The following is a 21,419-nucleotide window of genomic DNA, read 5'->3' as shown; positions in this document are numbered from 1 at the left end:
ATACTAATACTATTTTCCTTTTGTTATTTCACTTAAAATGAGTTATTAATTTATTCCACTGTGTAAAAGATGCTGTAGGGACTGGAGCTGTATTGTTTGAAACAGGAAGAGAAACTGTGGAAGGATCATTATTGTAATTTTATCTACTCGACAAAAAATAGAAGCTTGTATCATCTTCCACTTATTCCGTTTATTTTTCATTTTGTCTTCTAATGGCCGATAAGTCATTTCATACATTTTTTCCAATTTTACTCTGATTTTATGTGAACATGTTGTTCTTAGCCATCTGCATTAACTCATTACATGGTCATTGATATGCATTTAGGTTCATTTCATTTATATCTTAACAATTCACTGTTTCCTTTAAAGCTGGTAGTGAAGTTTCAGGTGATGTTGTGTACATGTGTGTACAGTGTTAACTTGTTGTTACTCCTTTAGTGTGGTTGTGCTGTGTCACTGCTTCATGCAGGGGTTCTATGTACATGGTGAAGGCCAGATAGTGGATCTCTCAGTCTGGTTCCTCTATGTATTTTTAGATGTTGACAGGATATTGTTGACCTTTATTATTGTTGCTTTATTTACATTAATTGTAACCATGTGATACATTTGGGATTCAAACCAAAAGCTTTAACGGTTTAAAAAAAATAAAGGGCCAAAGTACCCTATGGAATATTTTTGTGCATTGAATGTTACCAAAAACAATTTTTAAAATGAATTTATTTTGACAATAATCAATAATATTTGAAGTATGCCTTATATTATCAGCTAAGTACCAGTTAGAACACCCACACTAGTCTCTGTTATGTTAGACAATATTTATTTTAACCTCTTTGCTATTATGGAAGATAATATTTTATTGATGTATGACATGCATAATTAGCATGCAGTTTCATACCTGTTATTGATGATTTTGAGCAGGATCTGATGAGAAAACAGAAGTGGAAAGCTGTTTTTCTTATAAGAAGCTCCCAGAGCAGTTTTTACATCATAGACTGAGAACAGTAGAAATATGATGAGAATGAGTCTTTGTTTTACTTTTCTGAATCATTTTTTGATCATTGTGAGTAACAGTAATTTACACCAGAGATGTGGATGTTCTTTTAAGAAGTGCCCAGAAGTTTTTCACCCAGAAACAATGAAAAAAGAAAGACAAATATAAAGAGAAAAGCTTCCATTTATCTTTCCTGAAAGTTCTTCTAGAATTATTGCTTTTGATGATTTTGGGTTGAATCTGGTTAGAAAACACTATCTTTACACTGTTTTTGGGGGAAACAAGAGAAATAAAAAGAAGGGTTTTGAAACATTCTGAAACATTTTCTAAAACCTTTTCTGATCATTGATCATTCTACACACCAGCCATGTCCAATCCACAGTGGGCTTGCCCACAGTAATGTAGTAATATAATGTAGTTATTGTGAGATTCATTTACTTCAAAGTTGACTTTTCTCCTAATTATTAGATTGGAGAAAAAAAAAATCACAACAAGATGATTTATCCAATTCTTTTCTGTTTTGCAATGAGTGGCAACAGCCAAATCATAAACTTCATTAATACAATAATTAATACCATAATAATTAATACAATTCCAACATGATAAGATACATCTAACACATACTGAATTTAGTCAACAAAGGTCATTTATCAGGGTCAGCTAGAGGCTGACAAGCATATTGTGAAATGTTCAAAGTATAACTATTTCATGAAAGAAGGATCACTGTTTCATATTTTTGAGACAGAAGTATAATGTCCTCTTTCCTGCTGTAAACAAACATTCAGCATCACTTCCAGGTCTTATCACATTTCCCTTTCCCAAATCTTTCAGCATTCTTTCCACTTCGGTCAGGATCCACCTTTAGACATCCCAGTCCCACCATGACGCAAACAAAAGCAATGTGATTTAATCAGATGTAGTGAAAAAAACATTAAAGTTACATTCAGAGTTATGAACAGAACTCAAGCACTCAGCAAGGAAGTTTTAAACATTTGACGAAAATGATAAAGCATCAAATGTCTCACAACATAAAAGCAGAAAATTATAATCCATACTGATGTTGAATTGTTAAGGTAGTGCAGCAAATCATTTAAAAAACACAACACAATGTCCAGTCTTTAACCAACCCCACTTGACTCATGTCTGTCATCCTACTCTTCCAACAGAGGTGGAGGAGAAAGTTTAAGTTGAGAACTTTCTGTGCCTGGTTGAGCTGTGATTAGAAGTCCTGTCTTCTCATTGCTGTGGCTGTGGGTCAGCTCTGAAAGGATGGACAACTGGAAGAAAGAGAGTCATAGTTAGAAACTATTAGAACAAGTGATTTGTCTCCCTTCCAAACATAGACACTCTCACACATTTAAATAATTACAGGAAGTACCGAGACAAGTGCAGCAGAGTGACGGGAAGGTAGACGTTTTAAAAAGACACTATGGGATGCATTGGTGGGTTATAGAGAAGGATAATGTAAAGACTGTGTGGATTTGTAGTTTCCAAACCTGATTCTTAGTTATTAGATAACAACTACATTCAGGTTTCCAGGCTATGACTCTGGTTCGTGGTGTTTATATAAGTATATGTCATGTAATGTCATGTAATGTAATATGATAGCCCATAAGGAGATATTCTGCAGGTGATTTTGCAGCTTCCAGGCCAATATCAACCAGTCAAAAGATTAGAAACATCTTCCCATATCCCATTTGACAGGTACTGTATGTCAGCTGTTGTTTTAATATGTATTATTTATTGCATATGTGACCTGCTACTTAAACCTGAATTACATACGTGTGTTGTACTTTGACACATGTCAATCAATGGAGCTGCCTGCATTCCCCTCAATGGAGGAAGAAATGTAAACACATTATACTCTGCAGGCTCTGCATGTGCATGATCAGCTGTTTGTGTCCTGAGCCAGTCCTTATGTAGGCGAGTCGTTGTCCTGCTTAACCATGGAGGCTATTTCTCTGAACACATGGATTAAGAGCTAACCTGTCCTGCTCAATGTGGTCTATGGCTTTGGTAGACTTTATGCAAACTGGTAGAGTTCCATTTCTCCAATAGTGAAACACAACACAGTTAGAAAAAGAACTTTGGCTTACTAAATGTAAACCCTGGTTCTTTGATAACAGATTGAGGTGTATCACCAACACATCCCTCCTTACACAGACTCAGAAAGAAACTGATCAAGAATGACTTGAGTTGAGCCTCAAGCACAGTTCCACCAGTCTGTGACTGACAGATGTGGTTATACTGGAGCATCCTTAGTTTGCCACAAGAAGTCAAACATAGTGAAACACCTCACCCTCTTATCAAAGAACAGGGCATATCATTTAGTAAAGTTGTCAGACACATTGTGCATTACCCTGGATGGTCCTCTGTATAAACAGCGCAGCTGATTCCAGGACTGCTCCTGCTGAAGGTCCAATGTTGTCTCAACTAACACCTGGACCAGAGGAAATGGAGTCAGAGTACAAATATTAAACTGAGTGTTAAAAAGTGCAACTAACAATTAATACAGCATGAGAACATCTGTGATACAATAACAGGAATGTAATGGCAGCAGGGTCTCCTTGTGCCTGAATGTCATATTTGGGGGGAAAAATCTGAAATAAAATACAGCAGCACTGTGCTTTATATCAGACTCATATTTGGTTCTTGATAAAAGGATGAGGTTTATATCAAACATCAAACTTTATGTACTGTGGCTTGGCATGCTTCATCTCTGCAAATAAGTCAAATCATTCTCAATTCAGATCACATTTTCAGAGGACTTTTTTTATGGGTTTGTCCATTGTTTAATAATTCTCACTTCCAGGAAATAAATAAATAAACTGGAATTATATTATATAATTGAAAACTGGAAGTATGCTTTGATAATAATCTCCAGCAGAGCTAAAGATAGTTACCTTTTTCCTGTGAGCCTCAGCTCCTGCATCATGATGCACTGATGTAACACAAGTCTAGAACAGAGAGAAACAGAGAGGTGAAGGCTGTCAGGACATTCTGAAGACTGGACTGTAATATTAACTCAATTCAACCTGCTGTCACACATGTGGCATTTTACAGCCTTTTACAGAGGTGTCATTGTGTAAACACTCTCCATACCAGCCTACCAGACTATGGGTCCATCTTTAATCATTTAAAGCTGTTTGTGTGACCACATCAACACTATTCAGACATACCTGTACTGTAACACATACAGTAACTGATTACAGCATATCATAACTACAACATGCAATTATTACTGTGATGTGAATGTTGTTGACACTAAAGTGAATTACTGCCGTTCATTTCTGAAACTACTTTCTCTCCTAAATTGTGCACAATGGGGAAGACAACCAATGATATGAATAGAGATGAAAAAGATGTAGTGCTGATTCTATCTTTTTTTCCTCTGTTGACAAAAAGTGATATTAAAATATTGGACAGAGGAACATGTCTGTAGCATAAAAGACTGAAGCCATTAAGTGGCTTTAACAATCAAATTTGAAAAAATTGCTCATAGTATCAATGGTGAGTTAGATGTGTTTAATGCATAGTGGGATATAGTGGGAAGTTACAAAACCAGGATATCACTTAATATTATGTTAGACATGGTATAACTATTAATATTATTAATAATTAATACATTTTCTAATGTGGGAAAAACAATGCATTGGTCTGGGCCTGGGGTGAGATTATTATGAAATGATTAGCTCTCAGGTTGCCTGGGCTTTGGCAGACTCATAATGACTGTTATTTGTCGCCTTGTTAAGCTTTTGTGCCAAAGTGAGACAATTATATTATAATTAATTATATGAAATAAAATTAAAAATGTTTCACTTTAATTTGTTTTATCTTGATGTTGTTTGCGATGGTCTCATCTTGTCTAAATTACACTCACACTGTGTCACATGTCACCAATAAAAAGGAAAAAACAACACAAAGAATTGATCCTACTGCTAAGAATTGTGTATATGTCAACTATGTGGACTAAATGAAGCCATGTTTCCATGTTTTTTGGGAATGTGCCTTTATTAAACCTTACTGGCAGGATTTGAAGAATTGTATGGAGAAAATTTTGAGAGTGGAATTTCCATTTGACATATTATAACAAATTCAGGAGACAAATACATGTGGTTGCTCATAAAAAAGCCATTACCAGGAAGTGGCTGAAGACAGAGGCACCTTAGATGGAAGACTGGGTTGAGGTAATGAATAATATTTATATGATGGAAAGGTTGACTTCTTCAGTCAGATTACAATCTGGTAAATTAAAAAATTTCTGGAAAAATCGGGTTAACTTTGTATCACCTCACCTCACTTTGTCCAGTAAAAGTGTTGTATGCTATGAACCCTTTGGTTCTTGCCACAGAATTGAAATGTTCATTTGTTCACAAGATTATACATGTTTCCATATCCTCCATCAGGAGAGAGGACTCTGTCAGAAGGGAGTGAAAATAAGGAGAGAAAACTGAAAAAAGTACCTGGACTTGTCTTTGTTTTCCTCTGTTCTATGGATGACTATGAGATTATGTTTGTTTTATGGTTTGTTTATGGTTACTCCCGTACAGAGTTCTTACACTGCTTTGTATGTCTAGAAAACATATACGCAAGATGGAATCTGTTGATGGAACTACGTGTTTAGATATCAATAAATGGTTCATTACAAAAAAACAAGAATTGTGTATATGTCCAATACCTGATGTACCTTATTCCTCTGTGCCATCAAGTTCCATCCTTTTATACATTTACCAGATCCTGACTACACTATCTTGAGTGGCTGCTTATGTCTGGATATTTAACACACAAACCTGTGCCAGAGATGTGCTGAAGCCTCTCTTTGGTTTGGTGGTGGCTCCGCCTCTTCCTCCCTGGCTAGAAGAACACTTGTAGCAGCTCCACCGCTGCTGCAGCTCTGGAGCAAGACCCCACCCATAATCCTTCTGCTGCAGGCACTGGAAGTGGTATGGGTGTCCACAGCTGACAATACACACACACACACACACACACACAATTTAATACCAGTCACATAATGCTTTCTATAATATGCATTTGGCAAGAGATACATTGTGTTAAATTAGAGACGCATTTAAGTGTTGAGCCATTCAATTGTTATTTAGAAACCTGTGGATGTACTGGCAGCTGTTATGCAAATGTGAAATATTCCTCACACTTCTTTACCTTTGCAATGTCCAGAAATGATTTACATTATTTATTCAGTTATATATTTATTTCAATTAACAGAGCCAAGTTCAAAATGTAATGCGGCTTTGCTTTACCAGAAGAGTAAACGGAATACAACACAACATTCCCTCTTTCATTTTTGAATTGACCAGTCAACACTATTCCACACTCTTCACTATTCAGTGTGACATGAAGTTAACAGGAAATGTTTAATGGTTAAACATTCTTTTTGTGTGTTACCTGAACACAATGATCTCATCAGCTGAGTCCTGCCTCCTCTTGTACTGCTGTAGGCAGATGTTACAGTAGTCTTGTCGTGGGTGGAGTCCTCTTGTCACAGCAGCACGCAGGTGAGCCAGGGACCAGTGGAGGTCATGGTTCAACAGATTGGTGGTTGTTTCAAGTAAAGTCTAAAACACAAAAGACAGCATTACATCATGTGAATTACAACTATAATCACACATATAAGAGTGGTAAGAGACTCTGAATTACAGATGAACAAGAGTGTTTCTCTTTACTAATCAACAGTTAACATATAGGCCTGTTTTACTGCTGTGTGCACAGACAAACAGACCGTAGCTTATATGGAGCTGTTGGAGATTTCTGTACTAACAGATCACGAAAATCAGTGAGACACATGTACATGACTGTATAGTACATTACACTTAACTGCATTATTTAAATGTTCAGTGGTTGACCAAAAGAGAAAGTAACATTACAAAATCAATATTGTTTTCAGTATAATGTTATAAATGTTCATACTGACTGCTGTGTGTCCTGTCCAGAGTCTCACACACACACACACACACACACACACACACACACACACACACACACACACACACACACACACACACACACACACACACACACACACACACACACACACACACACACACACACACACACACACACACACACACACACAGAGTGCTTTACCTGTTCATAGTTAAAAGTGTCCAGCATGCCCAGAATGAGGCCTTGGATCTCTGCCAGTTTTCCTCTCCCATAGACTGGATCCTGAGTGAGTGACACAAGTATCACATGTCATGAGTACACAATCAGTGGAAACAGTCAGCGTCCTCTAGGCCCTCACAAAAGGGTTACAATAAAATGAATCCAAATTTAATTGGAACCCTTGTTTTAATTGTTTCTCCTCATTTTATATATTAGCATTGCTACATAATATAGTTAGAAGCATTACGCCAGTCGTAATTAGAGCTGCTAGGAGGGAGCACAACACAGAACTAGTGTAATTAACTGTGTTTTTGTGAGACTGTGATTATTTCATACTCAGAAGAATCACTTTAACCCTTACATACTCATAATTAGTCTCTGCACCAATTCACATTCATACATTCCCCATCAGTCATCAGTCATTAATACATGTTTGATTCATCCTACTGTTTGATTCATCTTGCAGAAAAAGTCAATCACATCAATATTTTATGGTCCAGGGGAACATTTGATAAAATATGAAGAATACACCATGTTTGAATGCTGATTTGGGATTTTTTTTTTTTTTTAAAAACACAGGTCAAATTTGTATATTTACATATATAAAAATGGGTATCAGATGCACAGAAATTTTAAAAATAAACATTTTATTTCCATTTTAGTATACTGTGTTTCATATTAAGAAAGGTCTGGCTAAAAGAAATGTGTGTATGGTGTTTTAACAGCTTTCAAATGTAAAAATGGGTCAATTTGACTCTGAACAGTATGTGAGGGTTAAGTTAAGGAAGATTGAGAAATCATATGTTAAAAAACACAGTCATACACACCTGCAGTATTCTCTGTATGATGGCAGGCAGTGAAATAAAGCTGCTCATACTGTTCAGGACTTTCATTGTCAGCTCCTTCAACACTGAGACATAAACAGACATGATATCATCTTAATCAATAGCACTCTCAGCATCATCATCATCATTATTAGCACCCCAACAGAACTTAAGTCTGTCATACTGTGCGCGCGCGTGTGTGTGTGTGTGTGTGTGTGTGTGTGTGTGTGTGTGTGTGTGTGTGTGTGTGTGTGTGTGCGTGTGTGTGTGTGTGTGTGTGTGCGTGCGTGTGTACCCTCAGAGGTGTGTTTGGTATTGAGCCCCTTCACTTGTTTTTGAGGAGCCATCATGGTCTCTAGTAGTGGAAACCATAGACCCTGTCAGAAAAAGAGAGAGAGAGAGGTGTAGCACTATTTTGAAATGACATGCACATGTTTGTGATGAGGGATTAAGAGGAGTAATCAAAACACCATTAGTTTGTGTGGCAGTGCTACTTGAAACAGTTCTACTCCACACTGGTTTGTTCATCCGTCTATTAAAAAAGACTCTATGTCAAATCTGTCACAAAGACTTGTGTATAAACTGTGATAAACATTAGAAACATAAAAACATACTGATGCATACATTTCAATCCTTCAAGAAAATACTTTTTACTCTAGCATAAGCTACCACTAAATACAGACATGAATAATAATGTGTTTTGGGGCACAATAGTAGGTTTTTAACAGAGGATGAAGATTTTAGTTCCTAAGACACATCTGGTCATGTTTTCTTCCCCTGAAAAATAAGAAACCTGAAGAACTTGTGCTGCTCAACATAATAAGATATGAGATATTCCTTTATTAGTCCCATGATGGGCAATATTGCAGCAGCACAGTGGACAGTAAAAAAAAAAAAAGCGTAAATAAAAAGAATAAAGAACAATAAAAAATCAATAGTAGTAAAAAAATATAGAAAATAATATTAACATTATATATACAAAAGTAAATAAGTAATTTAAAAGACATTACTGCAAGCTTCTGTATCACAGCTGCCAGAGACAGTCTGCATTCTGGTTGGCTGTCAGAGGTTGAAATAATAATTCATGAATAATTCATGTATGTACATAAATGAGGCACATCAATTCAATTTTCAGGTTTATGTATGTAGTGCTGAATCATCAGAGTAAGTTATGTCAGGGGACTTTTCACATAGAGCAGGCCTCCACTATACTCATCCATTTATCATCCATTGTCTCTGCTGCTGTTTGATAACTGTTGTATTTTTAATCATCAAGCTTTTATGTTCACGTATCAGTATGTCTTTAATGCCTAATGTAGGGTTAAATGCAGTTTGTTAATCACACTGCAGACAAACTGTGGTATCCACAGTCATGTGACAGATTTGATTTGGAATCATGAAAAAAGAAAAACAGGCAGACAAACATGCATACTGGCAGTAGGCTAGTTTCAAGTAGCACTGCCAAGGGTCCAACACACTTTCTCATGTGTGGTATTTTGATGACTCCTCCTTTTCACATGCATGAACACAAACGGGTGACTGAATATTTCCAATTAGAATAGAATAGAATAGTCTTTATTGTCATTGTACATGTACAATTACCTCTCTCTGTGGCTGGTCCAGGTTTTGAGAGCTTTGATGACACAAGACGATGATATAATTCAGTGAATCCTCTACACTCGTCAGTGTTGATTTACTCGCTTTCTCCTCCTCTTCCTCTTGTGTTCCAAGCCCTCCTTCACTTTCTCTGTTCGCCTCAGCAGTAAGGAGACACAGCTTTTCCTTTAATGTCTTGAGGAAGTATAAAGGCGCATTAGTGACAATAAGAGTTACATAAAAAAGCAATGGTGGAAATATATTGCATATATTTACTGTTTTTTAGTAGTTTATACTTGAGTATTTCCATCTATGCCATTACTGAAAATGATGTCCATATGCACACCAACTTCATATGATATGTCAGACACTACTACTTTAAGGCCGTTGTGTATATGTCAAATCTGTAAATGGTGGATTATTCACTCATTTATAGAAATGAATTAAAATAAGTGAATGAATTATCACTCCCTGAGTTTGTGTAGATACCTCCAACAACACAGTAAAAGCTCCATGAACATCTCCCTTCTGCTCCAGCAGGTAGGCTGTAGCCTCGCTCTGGTGGTATTTCTGTGTTATCTAAAGGGACAAAGAATGGATAAGGGAAGACAGTTAGAAGCACATGGGTAACACTTTATTTTAACCCCCCTTATTCTAGGTCAACTAAGGGTCCAAGCAGCAAAGCTTGCTGCTGGAGCCCAAGGGCCCAGAAAGTCCCTGTCTCTTAGTTTAGTGCAATTCACATAATCATCATAAAGTATAATAGGTAGTACCTGTATGGCCTCCTCCAGTCTGTAGTGCTGGGAGGTTTGGAGGAAGCTCACAAGCTGCTCAGGTGCAAAGCGGCACATTAAGTCCAGCAATAGCTCATGGAGGTCACGTTCCAGAGGCAGGAGGATATCTGAGTGATGGCTTTCCCTGAATAACAAAGCAGATGAGAAGTGAGAAGAAATGGAAGGAGGGGATAAACAGAGAAAGGATAGTGTATCATCAGAAGAGGAAGTACCTTGTCACCAGGAGGCAGCTGAGGAACTTGAAAAGAAGCTCGTCATCCTAAAGACACACAGAATGATTAAGTATGCAACATTAACCTGTTTTCTGACTGTAGATATTACATGCTTATTCAGATTCATTTTGGTAATCAGACGTAGACCCTGTGAGCAAAAAGCACCACCTTCATGCTCTCAGTTTCCAACTTTTGTTTTAAACTTTCAGCCTGAGCTGAGGTCGGGTCATGACAGATTTCTTCATATCGTCATCTTCTCAGATGCAGTGTGGAAGTTCACTGCTCCACTCCGGTAACATTATGGCATTTTTTCATCGTTTTAGGGATAGTGACGCTAAGCCACGACTCCATGACACAGCACTGCAAAGTACAATTCCTCTCTGCTTTATTCCAAACTGATCCTTTGCACAACCAGATTGATTTTGGGAACCATTCATCTTTGAACTTCTATGATGGGCCCTTTCCTGGCACTCATGATGAAATGAGCAGTTCTCCACCTAAACCTTCTGGAGGTCCTGGCAGACATTCTCTTCATAGTAATAGTGATTAGAGGGAAGCAAAGGAGTAGTAATGAGGAGGAACTGGGAGACTGACTGACCTTCACAGTCAGTGTTGGTACTCGGCTACACCCTGGCTCAGGGCCACCTTATAGTTCCGAGCAGGCTTGACCTATATGTCACTGTTTGACACCTTCTCATTCTGTTAGCTTCTGGCTATTTAAGAAGAACACTGGTTGATGCAAAGTCTCAAAGATTACCTCCTGGCATCCGTGCAGCTACAGAGGTGCTCCACCGTCCAGACAGTGGCTAGAAGAGCTTTCTCACAGTCAGAGAACTTCAGTTCTATGCTATGTTAAGGTTCGGCCCAACTCTCTTTGAGGTATTTCTGTGGCAAGGCAGCACTGATTTGTCCTTATCAGGATAAGCGAGGCAAGGTGCAGAGCACAGCTTTATTTTCAACTCTTGGAGAGCCTGCCCTTGATGTCTTTTCAGAGGTCTGTAAGGGGCTTTGCTATCTATGCATAGTCCTTGATGAACTGTGTGGAGTACTGCAGACACCCAGGAAGCTCCTGAGCTTCGACACACCAGTCAAGGCTTTGATTTCCTGGGTGGTTGAAACTCCTCCTGTCAGGCCATTGGCACCCACCAACCAGCCCGCATACTCAAATTTGGTGTGGCATCACTGGCCCTTTGAGAGTGGCAGCTAGGCTCACACACTGGAAAGCTGATTGAGTACATGTGGGATTTTGGTCAGGTGTGCCTCACATGTCTGACTCTGCATGAGGATGACATCCAACCACATGACCCATTTCTATAATGAGTTACACTCCTGAATGATTTGCTTATTTAGCAATGTGTGAAGTATCAGTTGGACTGACTCAAACGGCCAGCAGGATTTCATACTGGCATACACACAATAGGAAATTGAAAAGAAATGCTAACTGAATGGTGATCAGTGACTCCACTGTCATTAGAGTGTCTTGAGAAAATCTGTCCAGAGTTATGGAACAAACCCCAAAGTAGTTGTGTTCCTGTCATTACTAACATTAACAAATACATAAGAAATATAATAATGTCAATATTTATTTTGACCTCACCTGAGTCTCAGAGATAAGTTGCTGCACCTCCTCAGTGAAGTGAACCACTACCAGGTCAGCTGCCTTAGTGGGGTCAAGGGTCATTAGCTCCTGTGAACACATGTTGGAAGGAGCATATGTAGTTTTACAACAGATAATGTAACACCACCTGATTATTAATATTGCTTAATGATTCAAGAACATTATGACTACATATTCCCCAGGCTGAAGGACATGGTGGCCTGGATGAGCACTAGAAACTGATAAATATATAAATAAATAACATATAAATAAATGTATTATTAAATAACCATGTCTGTAGAGTGTCTGTTCATGTACTGACCTGCATGTGCTCTATTGCTTTTTCTTTAACTGTCTGTTTCTCCTCAGGACTGTAGCCCGGCATGGACAGAAGGTTATGGATGTAACTGTAGATCTCCCACTGACAAACAAACACACACACATTTAAATTACACATTCATTTGAAGATCTGTCCCAAAGCAAGAACTGGCCAAAATGTCTTCACTTTCACACACACACACGGACACATACAGACACACACAAACTTAACACAGGTCAAACACATGTAGCTTGATGAATCTGAAATTCTAACTGTATCTTATTGAGTCTGTATGTTACCTTTCTGAGGGGGTCTCTCAGGTAGCAGTCAATGATCCTGTCATACAGATGTTTCTTCTCATAAAGAAATTCACAAATCTGGTAGCTGAATGGTAAGAAGGGGAGACACAAAGACAATAATGTAAAAGCTATAATAATCATCATCATCACCTTCCATCAAACACCTTCCATTGCCAATTTACAATTGTGATAATTGACTGTGTTCCCACTGGTTTCCAACACAGGGTGAAAAGGGGCAGCTGTAGCTCAGCATGTATAGCAGATCGTCCACTAATCGTCCACGAAGTGTCCTTGAGAAAAGATACTGAAACCCAAATTGCTCCCGATGGTTGAGCCATAGGGTGTGTGTGTGTGTGTGTGTGTGTGTGTGTGTGTGTGTGTGTGTGTGTGTGTGTGTGTGTGTGTGTGTGTGTGTGTGTGTGTGTGTGTGTGTGTGTGTGTGTGTGTGATTGAGTGAGTGAGTGAGTGAGTGAGTGAGTGAGTGAGTGAGAGAGAGAGCATTAGAAAGCACTATATCATCCCTGATGAGCAGGATGACACCTTTGCATGACAGCCTCTGCTATCAGTGTATGGATGTGTGTGAATGGATGAATGTCGACATGAGTTGTGAAGCGCTTTGAGTGTCAGTAGACTAGAAAAGCACTTTATAAAATGCAGTCCATATCTGCATGTGAATGGAAAGAATCGTGTGAATGTTCTATGAATATAATATCCTGAGCATTAGTAATATCACAAGACATTAATAGTGGAACATGACAAAAGTTAAAATGAATGGATTTTGACCCTCCTATTATTATTTTTTGTTCTTTGTCTTACTTTGATATGGGGGCTAATTATGTTCTCAACTTTGAAACTACAGTTCCCATAATGGTTTTGGGGGTGTAATCTGGAAGTATAATTCAGTTAATTAGCTTTAAGCTACAACTTGAGCCCTATTTTTTTTAAATAACCTTTTTCTATCATTTTTGAGCAGATTTAAGAACATTCATTTGTGATGCACATCAGAAATGAGGCAATTGAATATAAATGTGTGTGTCATGCTTATATGTTCAGATTTGACTGAGTAAGGACTCAATGAAGATTTATTATGTAAAATATTTTGCTGTAGTGGGTGGGTTTCCTCCGAAAGAGAGGTCAGGTCTACTGGAAACTAACAGCCTGTAGTGTGAATGTGTGAGTGTGTCTGTATACATACAGTATGTTTGCCCTGTGATAGGCTGACAACCTGTCCAGGATGTATTTGTTTTGCAAAATGTGTACAATGATGGAAAACATATTTGTAATGCAGTAATACAATTTCACTTTCAGCACTTTCAGAACTAATTATCTGCCTTTATATTATATTCACTTAAACATTTTGAGCTTAAGACCTTTAAAAAGATACAACATATATCATTTTTTTTAGAAAAGCATAGTAGATATACATTTATATGATCATTTTATTCAATAGAATTATTTCATGCAAATGTCTTTCCATACATCATTCATCAGCTACTCACAACTTGGCTTTCTCTGCCAAAGTCAACAGCCTTCCTTCATCAAACTGGACCACACCCCCAACGTGAAGCAGCTCCAGTAAAACCTATAAACCAGTCACAATAAAGACCAGTCACATGACATACCACATCTGTTTTTACCAGCCACAGGCACAGGTTAAAACACATATACTGTATATATAATCTAATACAATACAATACAATACAATACTACAGGTTATAGTGGGTAGTGGTGAGAGAGTATTTATTGCACAGCTGTTGTATCAGATTGCATTATGACTATAACATATATATATATACAGTATACACAGACAGACAGACAGACAGACAGACAGACAGACAGACAGACAGACAGACAGACAGACAGACAGACAGACAGACAGATTTTTAAACACACACACACACGCAAAGAAACCTACACACACCAACCTGCTGCCTCTCAGTGTGTCGAGAGTCATCATCTGGTCTGCACAGGAACTCCAGAACCTAGAAAGACAGAGAAGAGGTGAAGATGAATGGTGCTGCTAACCCCAAAGTGTCCAGTGTTCAATAAATGAATAATACATTATGAAGTCTAGACATTTCTATTTCTACATGCCCTCTTTCAAAAGTCTGTTTTCTCTTCATAATGACATTTTCACAATAACGTGTGAAGTTTTATTTATAATGTCATACATAGTGTCATGACCATGGTGTTGTACATGTACGTAGTATCACAAAAACACATTTAATCACATACTTGGGAGATTTATGGGATCTGATTGATGATGGTGATGGTTACCTGATCAAAGAGCTTCCTGTTCACAAAGAGCGTGTTATCTGGCTTTGCCAACTGGCGAGCCAAAAACGTGAAGAGCCCGCCCACCTGGGAAGGAGTAAAGTCTGGATTGTCCACCATCACCTAGGTAACCAGAAATATAACTGTCAAAGCAGAGAAAAAGATACAGAGAACCTAACAACTGTAAAAAGAAGTGAAGGGCATGCAGCCCTTGAGGTGAACTGAATTTTGTGTTGTTGGTTTAAAAAAATACTGACATACTGTGTAATCTTTTTTAACTTGGTTCAAACATTCAGTTAACAGGGTAACCCCAGTTCTGGGAAAACAGAGGGCAGTATTTCACTATAAGAAGCGCCTTCTGGCATGACCAATCATGGAAGCTCCAACACCAACACATCTGTTTGGAACACAGACCAATCATCTTCATTTGCCTTCTTTATAAGTGCCTGTGGAGCCCCACACAGCATTTTCAAGCATTTTTTCTTCCAAATACCCTGGATTCTAGATTCTTTAACAATTCATCCTTTTATAGGGAAGCAGCCTTGGCCACCACCTTGATGAAGGTGAGATAGCAGAGTGTACTGGAGAAGAGTTGTGCAATGTGTTTTCATTTTGAAAGACTTGCATTGAAGTTCACATTGGTCTGCACCTCACTGTGTGTGCATTAAAGCAGAAAAACTGGAAAGGAACTGAAGATTACTGCACCTGTATTCAACCTGATCCATGCTGTCTTCACTATGAACGATTGTGTAAAACCGACATTACAGCACATGAAATGATTTTTGTGATATTACCTGAAGTAAGATGTCAACTGTCCTCTGCTGGTACTCGAGGGCCTGCTTGTCATTCTTAAAGTCTTCAAATGTCTAGAAGCAAGTAAGAAACAACCTGGTTCAGTGTATTAGCTTCATTCAAGACTGTTTACAATGAACACAGCTTTTATGTGCAATCTTTATGAAACAGTCCTCAGAAGTGACTGGATCTGTCTTTGAAAAGTTTGATATTTTCTCCTCAATGGCTGACAACACCTCTATCATGGTCATAATCTGCTGTTTTTGTAGCTGTCATGTTATACATCTATTTGACTGCCTTTCCACTAACTAATACATTCTTTGATTGCAGTGTAATGTGACAGCATGTATATTTAGCCTCCACCCTGCCACCTCTGTTGTATCTCCTGCAGTTTGGTAACCACTGGACTTGCCAAAAGACACATGACTCCATGTGATGCAAAGGTGGTCAAATCTGTGAAATGTCCATGTAGAAAAGAATCACAGCTGCTTAATGTGCCAGGCCAAGAGAGGAAGTCAGCAGCTACACTCACTGATATATGGGTAGTAATATAGCAATACTATTGAAAACATTTCATCCAGTAGGAAACTGCTTTATAAATTTACATTTCATTTCAAAACATAGGACAAGCTGGTATAAAGTCCCATGAACCTTTTGAAAGCCCTCCGCACAAGATTGGTGTTATGCCAAACTATCAGTCGATGTTAGGGAAACATCATCAGTTGTGTACCTCAGCATCATTGGGTGTTTCGGCCTTTTACTCACAATGCACCATCAACTGAGGCAGGCCCACCACAGGCTGATCAGACCTGGGTGTGCCTAACCTCTTGGGTCCTTGTACAAATACATTTTGAATAACATCAGCGGCAGTTTTTTCATGACAACTTCAGTGTCATGTAAACTGACCTACTCTACTGAAGGTAAGAGTGGTGTTAAAATACCACGGACTCAGATAAATGACCTACTAAAGACATTCCAGATGTAGTCATCCATCCGAGTTAAAATGATACAAAGAAATCTCACCATCGCAAGCACGTTGAGGAACTCCCGGGTGTCAAAGTGGAGGAGTGTGTGAATGTACGGGAAAACCTGCTCCTCCTCTGACGAGTCAGCTGAATGGAGACGGATCAGGAAGTCAAACACCTGACACACACACACACACACACACACACACACACACACACACACACACACACACACACAGCATTAGTTCACTTTTCATGGCACCGCACTCTCTACTCTCAGTCACTTAGTTGGTGTGTGTGTTTCTTTGCGTGTGTGTGTGTGTGTGTGTGTGTGTGTGTGTGTGTGTGTGTGTGTGTATACTGTATATATATATATATATATATATATATATGTTATAGTCATAATGCAATCTGATACAACAGCTCTGCAATGAATACTCTCTCACCACTACCCACTATGACCTGTAGTATTGTATTGTATTGTATTAGATTATATATACAGTATATGTGTTTTAACCTGAGCCTGTGGCTGGTAAAAACAGATGTGGTATGTCATGTGACTGGTCTATAACTGTGACAAACTGAGCCAATAAATGAATACAATAACAACAAGCAACACTTTTTCAAGGTATTCTTTCTATTTAGTATGTGGGACTGACCAGGATCATTCTTTGTGGAAGAAAAGGGTCGTTATCACATACTAACTATAAGCACAGATATTTTTATAACTATATTGTCTAGAATGTAAATAGTTGTCACAAATTGTTTGCATTTTATAACAGTAACCAGGAAACAGGATTTCCAGTACATCAGTCACATCCAGCCGATTCCAGATTTGTTTAATAAAGACATTTTGGCACAAATACTGAACTAGTTTATCTGATCAGCACATCCTTCTCCACATCATTCAAATAAACAAGAAATTCTGAGTGGTGGGTTGGGGGGGCTTAAGTTCACACACACACACACACACTGGCCTGATGTTCTTCAAATACACAGAATCGACATACCTGGTTCTTGACTTGAACCACAAGGTCTTCAGGAATGTCTCCAAGTGGATACGCCCTTCCTGCAAGACAGCAGCTACACACACACACACACACACCTCTAAATATGTATTAACGGTATATAGTAAACCTGTACACTGTATGCATTCTACAAGCAGCTGTGAGTGACACTGGCAAGAATTCCAGGCCTATCAAAGTGAAGATGCTTACACTCAACCGAAAGATGAGAAGGATTTTAAGTGTGAGTAATGCACCTGAGCAAACTATGAAAAGTAGTCTGAGCACACAGAAACAGAAGTAAACATGATCTATTCACAAGACGGTAGGTGAACAGTTTACATGTATATCTCTCTAAATCTCCATCTCCTTGGTGCCCCTAGCATTTTTATGCACACGCTGCTTGTGCCATCATAGCATCAGAAATGGATTTTTATGTCACACAACCACACAATCTGTTGGAGCATATGGTTTTTAAATTGGAGAATATGAGTTTCTCCTGACATCCTTCCATCTTGCCTGGATGTAGAATGTAGCTCTCTGTAAGAGAAAAAAACACTGGAAAAACTCTGCAGATGTCCCACATCTGCTGCTGAGCACTTATGCTGTGGATGAAGACAGACTGTGTACTGTCCAACACTTCCTGCTATTCATTTCCCCATGACTATTATACAAACACTAATAGACACACTACTTAATATTCTAGGAAACAATTGAAGTAAAGACCTTAATCATACACTGTTCTGTTAAACAGTTGGGAGGGAGACATGTCTTTCTGGCTGTAGCATTAAGCTTAACTGCATGGATGTGATGACACCTGGCTGGTCTTTTTAACATTTGACCTGTAATGCATTTCCATAATCAATATGTTATGCATGTTATGCATTTTCAGTACATGTGGTGTCAAGAATTTAGAGACACCTCTCACACTCACAATAAATGCTTGGAGTAGTAGCTTAGGCATATGAGAAATTGTAAATGGACTTGAGGAGCCAGGAATCAAACCTCCTATCTGCCAATTAGTGGCTCTACTTCCTGAGCCACAGGTCTCTAAAAATACCAAACCTTTGGCCATAATATATTCCAGCTGTACCAACCAGTGCAGGTATAAAATGATATCAGTCATCTCTTAACTTACCTTATGTACACCAGAAGTTTGTTTCCCATCACAACTTCATCATCTGTCCAAAGACAAAAACGCAAATGAGCTTTTTAAACTTTCTGTACTATCCATTTATTTGGTGCTCTAAACTATTGGGGTTATTCTCAGGCTTACCTGTTAGGCTCCTTCCCTCTGTAAGTGGTGGGCCAATCACTGCAAAGAGTTTCTGAAACACAATCAAGACATAGAAAACAATTGGGAATGTTATCAAGTCTTGTTCAGGATCTGATGAATAGTTGAAAGTTGAAAAGCTCAATACCACAGAAAACTGATTTCTCATTCTTTCAATTATTTTTTTTTATTCTTAGAATGAAAATAATGGCACTAATACATTTAAGTTAATGTAGTTGGTGGTGTTGAACTTACCTCCATAGGTGTAATGTAGTCATTCATCCCTCTGTTGAACACGTAGAGCATGGCATCATAGAGTTGATTCTCCCAACACACCCGAATCACCTTTACACACACACACACGCACGCACGCACGCACGCACACACGCACACACACACACACACACACACACACACACACACACACACACACACACACACACACACACACCTTCTATGAAAATTATACCAGTGAAAATGTAGAGTCTAATTGTATTATTAATACTACTACTATGCATAATGCTGTGAATGGTATTTTTTTACTTACCACACAGTCCAACAAACACACATACACACACACCTGCTGTATATCCAGGTTGGTGACATCCAGATGGACAATGCATCTTTCCAGGCTGTTCATCAAACCGTTGTCATGGTAATGGGCCAGCAGGTCCTTCATGATGGGTGTTGTGAGGTGACCGAGGCGGTCCACGATAATGTATGACTCCAGCGATTCCAGGAAAATCCCCTTGGCAACCACGTTCTCCACCAGCTGAGCATACAGCTGGTTGAAGAGCAGGTCACTGCACACACACACACACACACACACACACACACACACACACACACACACACACACACACACACACACACACACACACACACACACACACACACACACACACACACACACACACACACACACACACACACACACAGTACTTTTACTGTATTTTCAATGCATTTTTCAAAGGTAAGAAGTTGAAATCATGATTATAACTTCTATTATATTTTTGATTTAGCAATAACTATTAAAGTATATAAGTTCAATGTTCAGTTCAATACCATCTAGCAATTTAAAAGATTTGACTAGCTAATGTACATTGGATTCACAGCTAGCCAATAAGTAACTTAGTAATAAGTAACAAAACTTGAGTATAATGTATCTGCATGTTGGACAGAAATAGAACATAATGATACTTATGTACACATTAGTGCATAACTACTTTATATGATTGAATAATTATTATTTATTAAAATGATCATTATTTATATTAGTATCTAACAATCAAAAAGATGACAGTAAGATGTGATACAACTATTACAGGTGATGAAGCCTACAGATGTCACTTGTTTCAATTGATGTGCGGTGCAGGAGGATAAAATCCAGGAGCAGCTGCAGTGCACACCAAGAGCAACCATGTAGTACATGTGAGCAGTGTAGATGCAGTGTCCTCTATCTGTTTGAAGGGTTGGCAGTATAAAATGACCAAGCTCCACAACCAGACACAACAGCTGGGAATGAGTCAAAGCACTCTACATTACATTTTCTGCCAAGCTTGTACAGTATGTGGTGGTAATGTTTCCTTCTAATCACTGTTTATCATAATTATTCATTTATAGTTGCAATAAAAAAAAAAATCAGCCTCACTAGATGTCACTTTGCTATGTAAATATATAGTGAAGTAATGGTGACCGGAGCAGAGAATGAAGCCACTGTACTACTGTGTGTGTTGTTATCAGAGCTTCTCTGTTCTTCATTTTGGTTGCCAGTACGCCCACGTGCATGTTATAGTGCATGTGAATCACTCCATGTCCATTTCTGAGACGATGGCCGTGTCACAAACTTTCTAAATTACAGCTAGACAGTTCACGAAAATATGTTTCTGAAAGCATTTGAGGCAGAAATATGTAATTCACTAACAGAATATTGATCCATATACAATCAGCACTGCCTAGTTTGACAGTTTGATCTGAGTTTTATGAGCTGTCAGTTCACGGACTGCTTTTTTCCCCCAACTTTATTGAGTAAACGACATACCCTTTTGTTTCGGTCAGAGATTCTGGTGACATCTAGTGGCTGAATGTCATGTATTGCAACTTTAATAACAAAGATATTTAATAATTCAAACATGAATCACTGATTAAATAAAAAACAAAATGAGTTGACAAAGCTGTACACATCATTAAAAGCTATTTGTTGGTGAATACAGAATGTATATTTGATCCTGTCATCCACTGTGGAAAAAGTTTTAGAAGCTCTGGGGAATGTTTAACAGGAAAATAAGACACATTATATAAGGCTATGACATATACAGAAAATTAGTTGGACATTTGTTCTCTTCCATCTGCTACAATC

The 21,419-nt window shown here is 38.3% G+C and overlaps 1 protein-coding gene across 1 annotated transcript in view; it reads right to left on the bottom strand.

The window, feature by feature from the left end:
• Positions 1-633: 633 nt before the first annotated feature.
• vps8 (VPS8 subunit of CORVET complex) overlaps positions 634-21,419 on the bottom strand; it is a 46,587-nt gene continuing 25,801 nt past the window's right edge. Inside the window, exons 21-45 of the mRNA XM_062430291.1 lie at positions 19,641-19,863; positions 19,316-19,405; positions 19,064-19,115; positions 18,926-18,968; positions 17,794-17,866; positions 16,842-16,961; positions 15,821-15,892; positions 15,030-15,149; positions 14,678-14,734; positions 14,252-14,334; positions 12,753-12,837; positions 12,457-12,555; positions 12,135-12,224; positions 10,538-10,584; positions 10,305-10,449; positions 10,021-10,110; positions 9,538-9,726; positions 8,231-8,312; positions 7,939-8,021; positions 7,094-7,174; positions 6,395-6,564; positions 5,782-5,950; positions 3,895-3,948; positions 3,351-3,431; positions 634-2,268 (exon numbers count right to left, since the gene is read on the bottom strand). Of these exons, the coding sequence (XP_062286275.1) occupies positions 2,143-2,268; positions 3,351-3,431; positions 3,895-3,948; positions 5,782-5,950; positions 6,395-6,564; positions 7,094-7,174; positions 7,939-8,021; positions 8,231-8,312; positions 9,538-9,726; positions 10,021-10,110; positions 10,305-10,449; positions 10,538-10,584; positions 12,135-12,224; positions 12,457-12,555; positions 12,753-12,837; positions 14,252-14,334; positions 14,678-14,734; positions 15,030-15,149; positions 15,821-15,892; positions 16,842-16,961; positions 17,794-17,866; positions 18,926-18,968; positions 19,064-19,115; positions 19,316-19,405; positions 19,641-19,863 (2,524 nt within the window). The 3' untranslated portion in view covers positions 634-2,142. The remainder of the gene's footprint in view (positions 2,269-3,350; positions 3,432-3,894; positions 3,949-5,781; positions 5,951-6,394; positions 6,565-7,093; positions 7,175-7,938; positions 8,022-8,230; positions 8,313-9,537; positions 9,727-10,020; positions 10,111-10,304; positions 10,450-10,537; positions 10,585-12,134; positions 12,225-12,456; positions 12,556-12,752; positions 12,838-14,251; positions 14,335-14,677; positions 14,735-15,029; positions 15,150-15,820; positions 15,893-16,841; positions 16,962-17,793; positions 17,867-18,925; positions 18,969-19,063; positions 19,116-19,315; positions 19,406-19,640; positions 19,864-21,419) is intronic.

Source organism: Scomber scombrus, chromosome 12 (genome assembly GCF_963691925.1).
Source record: "Scomber scombrus chromosome 12, fScoSco1.1, whole genome shotgun sequence".
In the NCBI taxonomy this organism is placed as follows: domain Eukaryota; kingdom Metazoa; phylum Chordata; class Actinopteri; order Scombriformes; family Scombridae; genus Scomber; species Scomber scombrus.
Note: the sequence above shows the minus strand (reverse complement) of the source record. Positions and strands in the feature narration are given on the sequence as shown.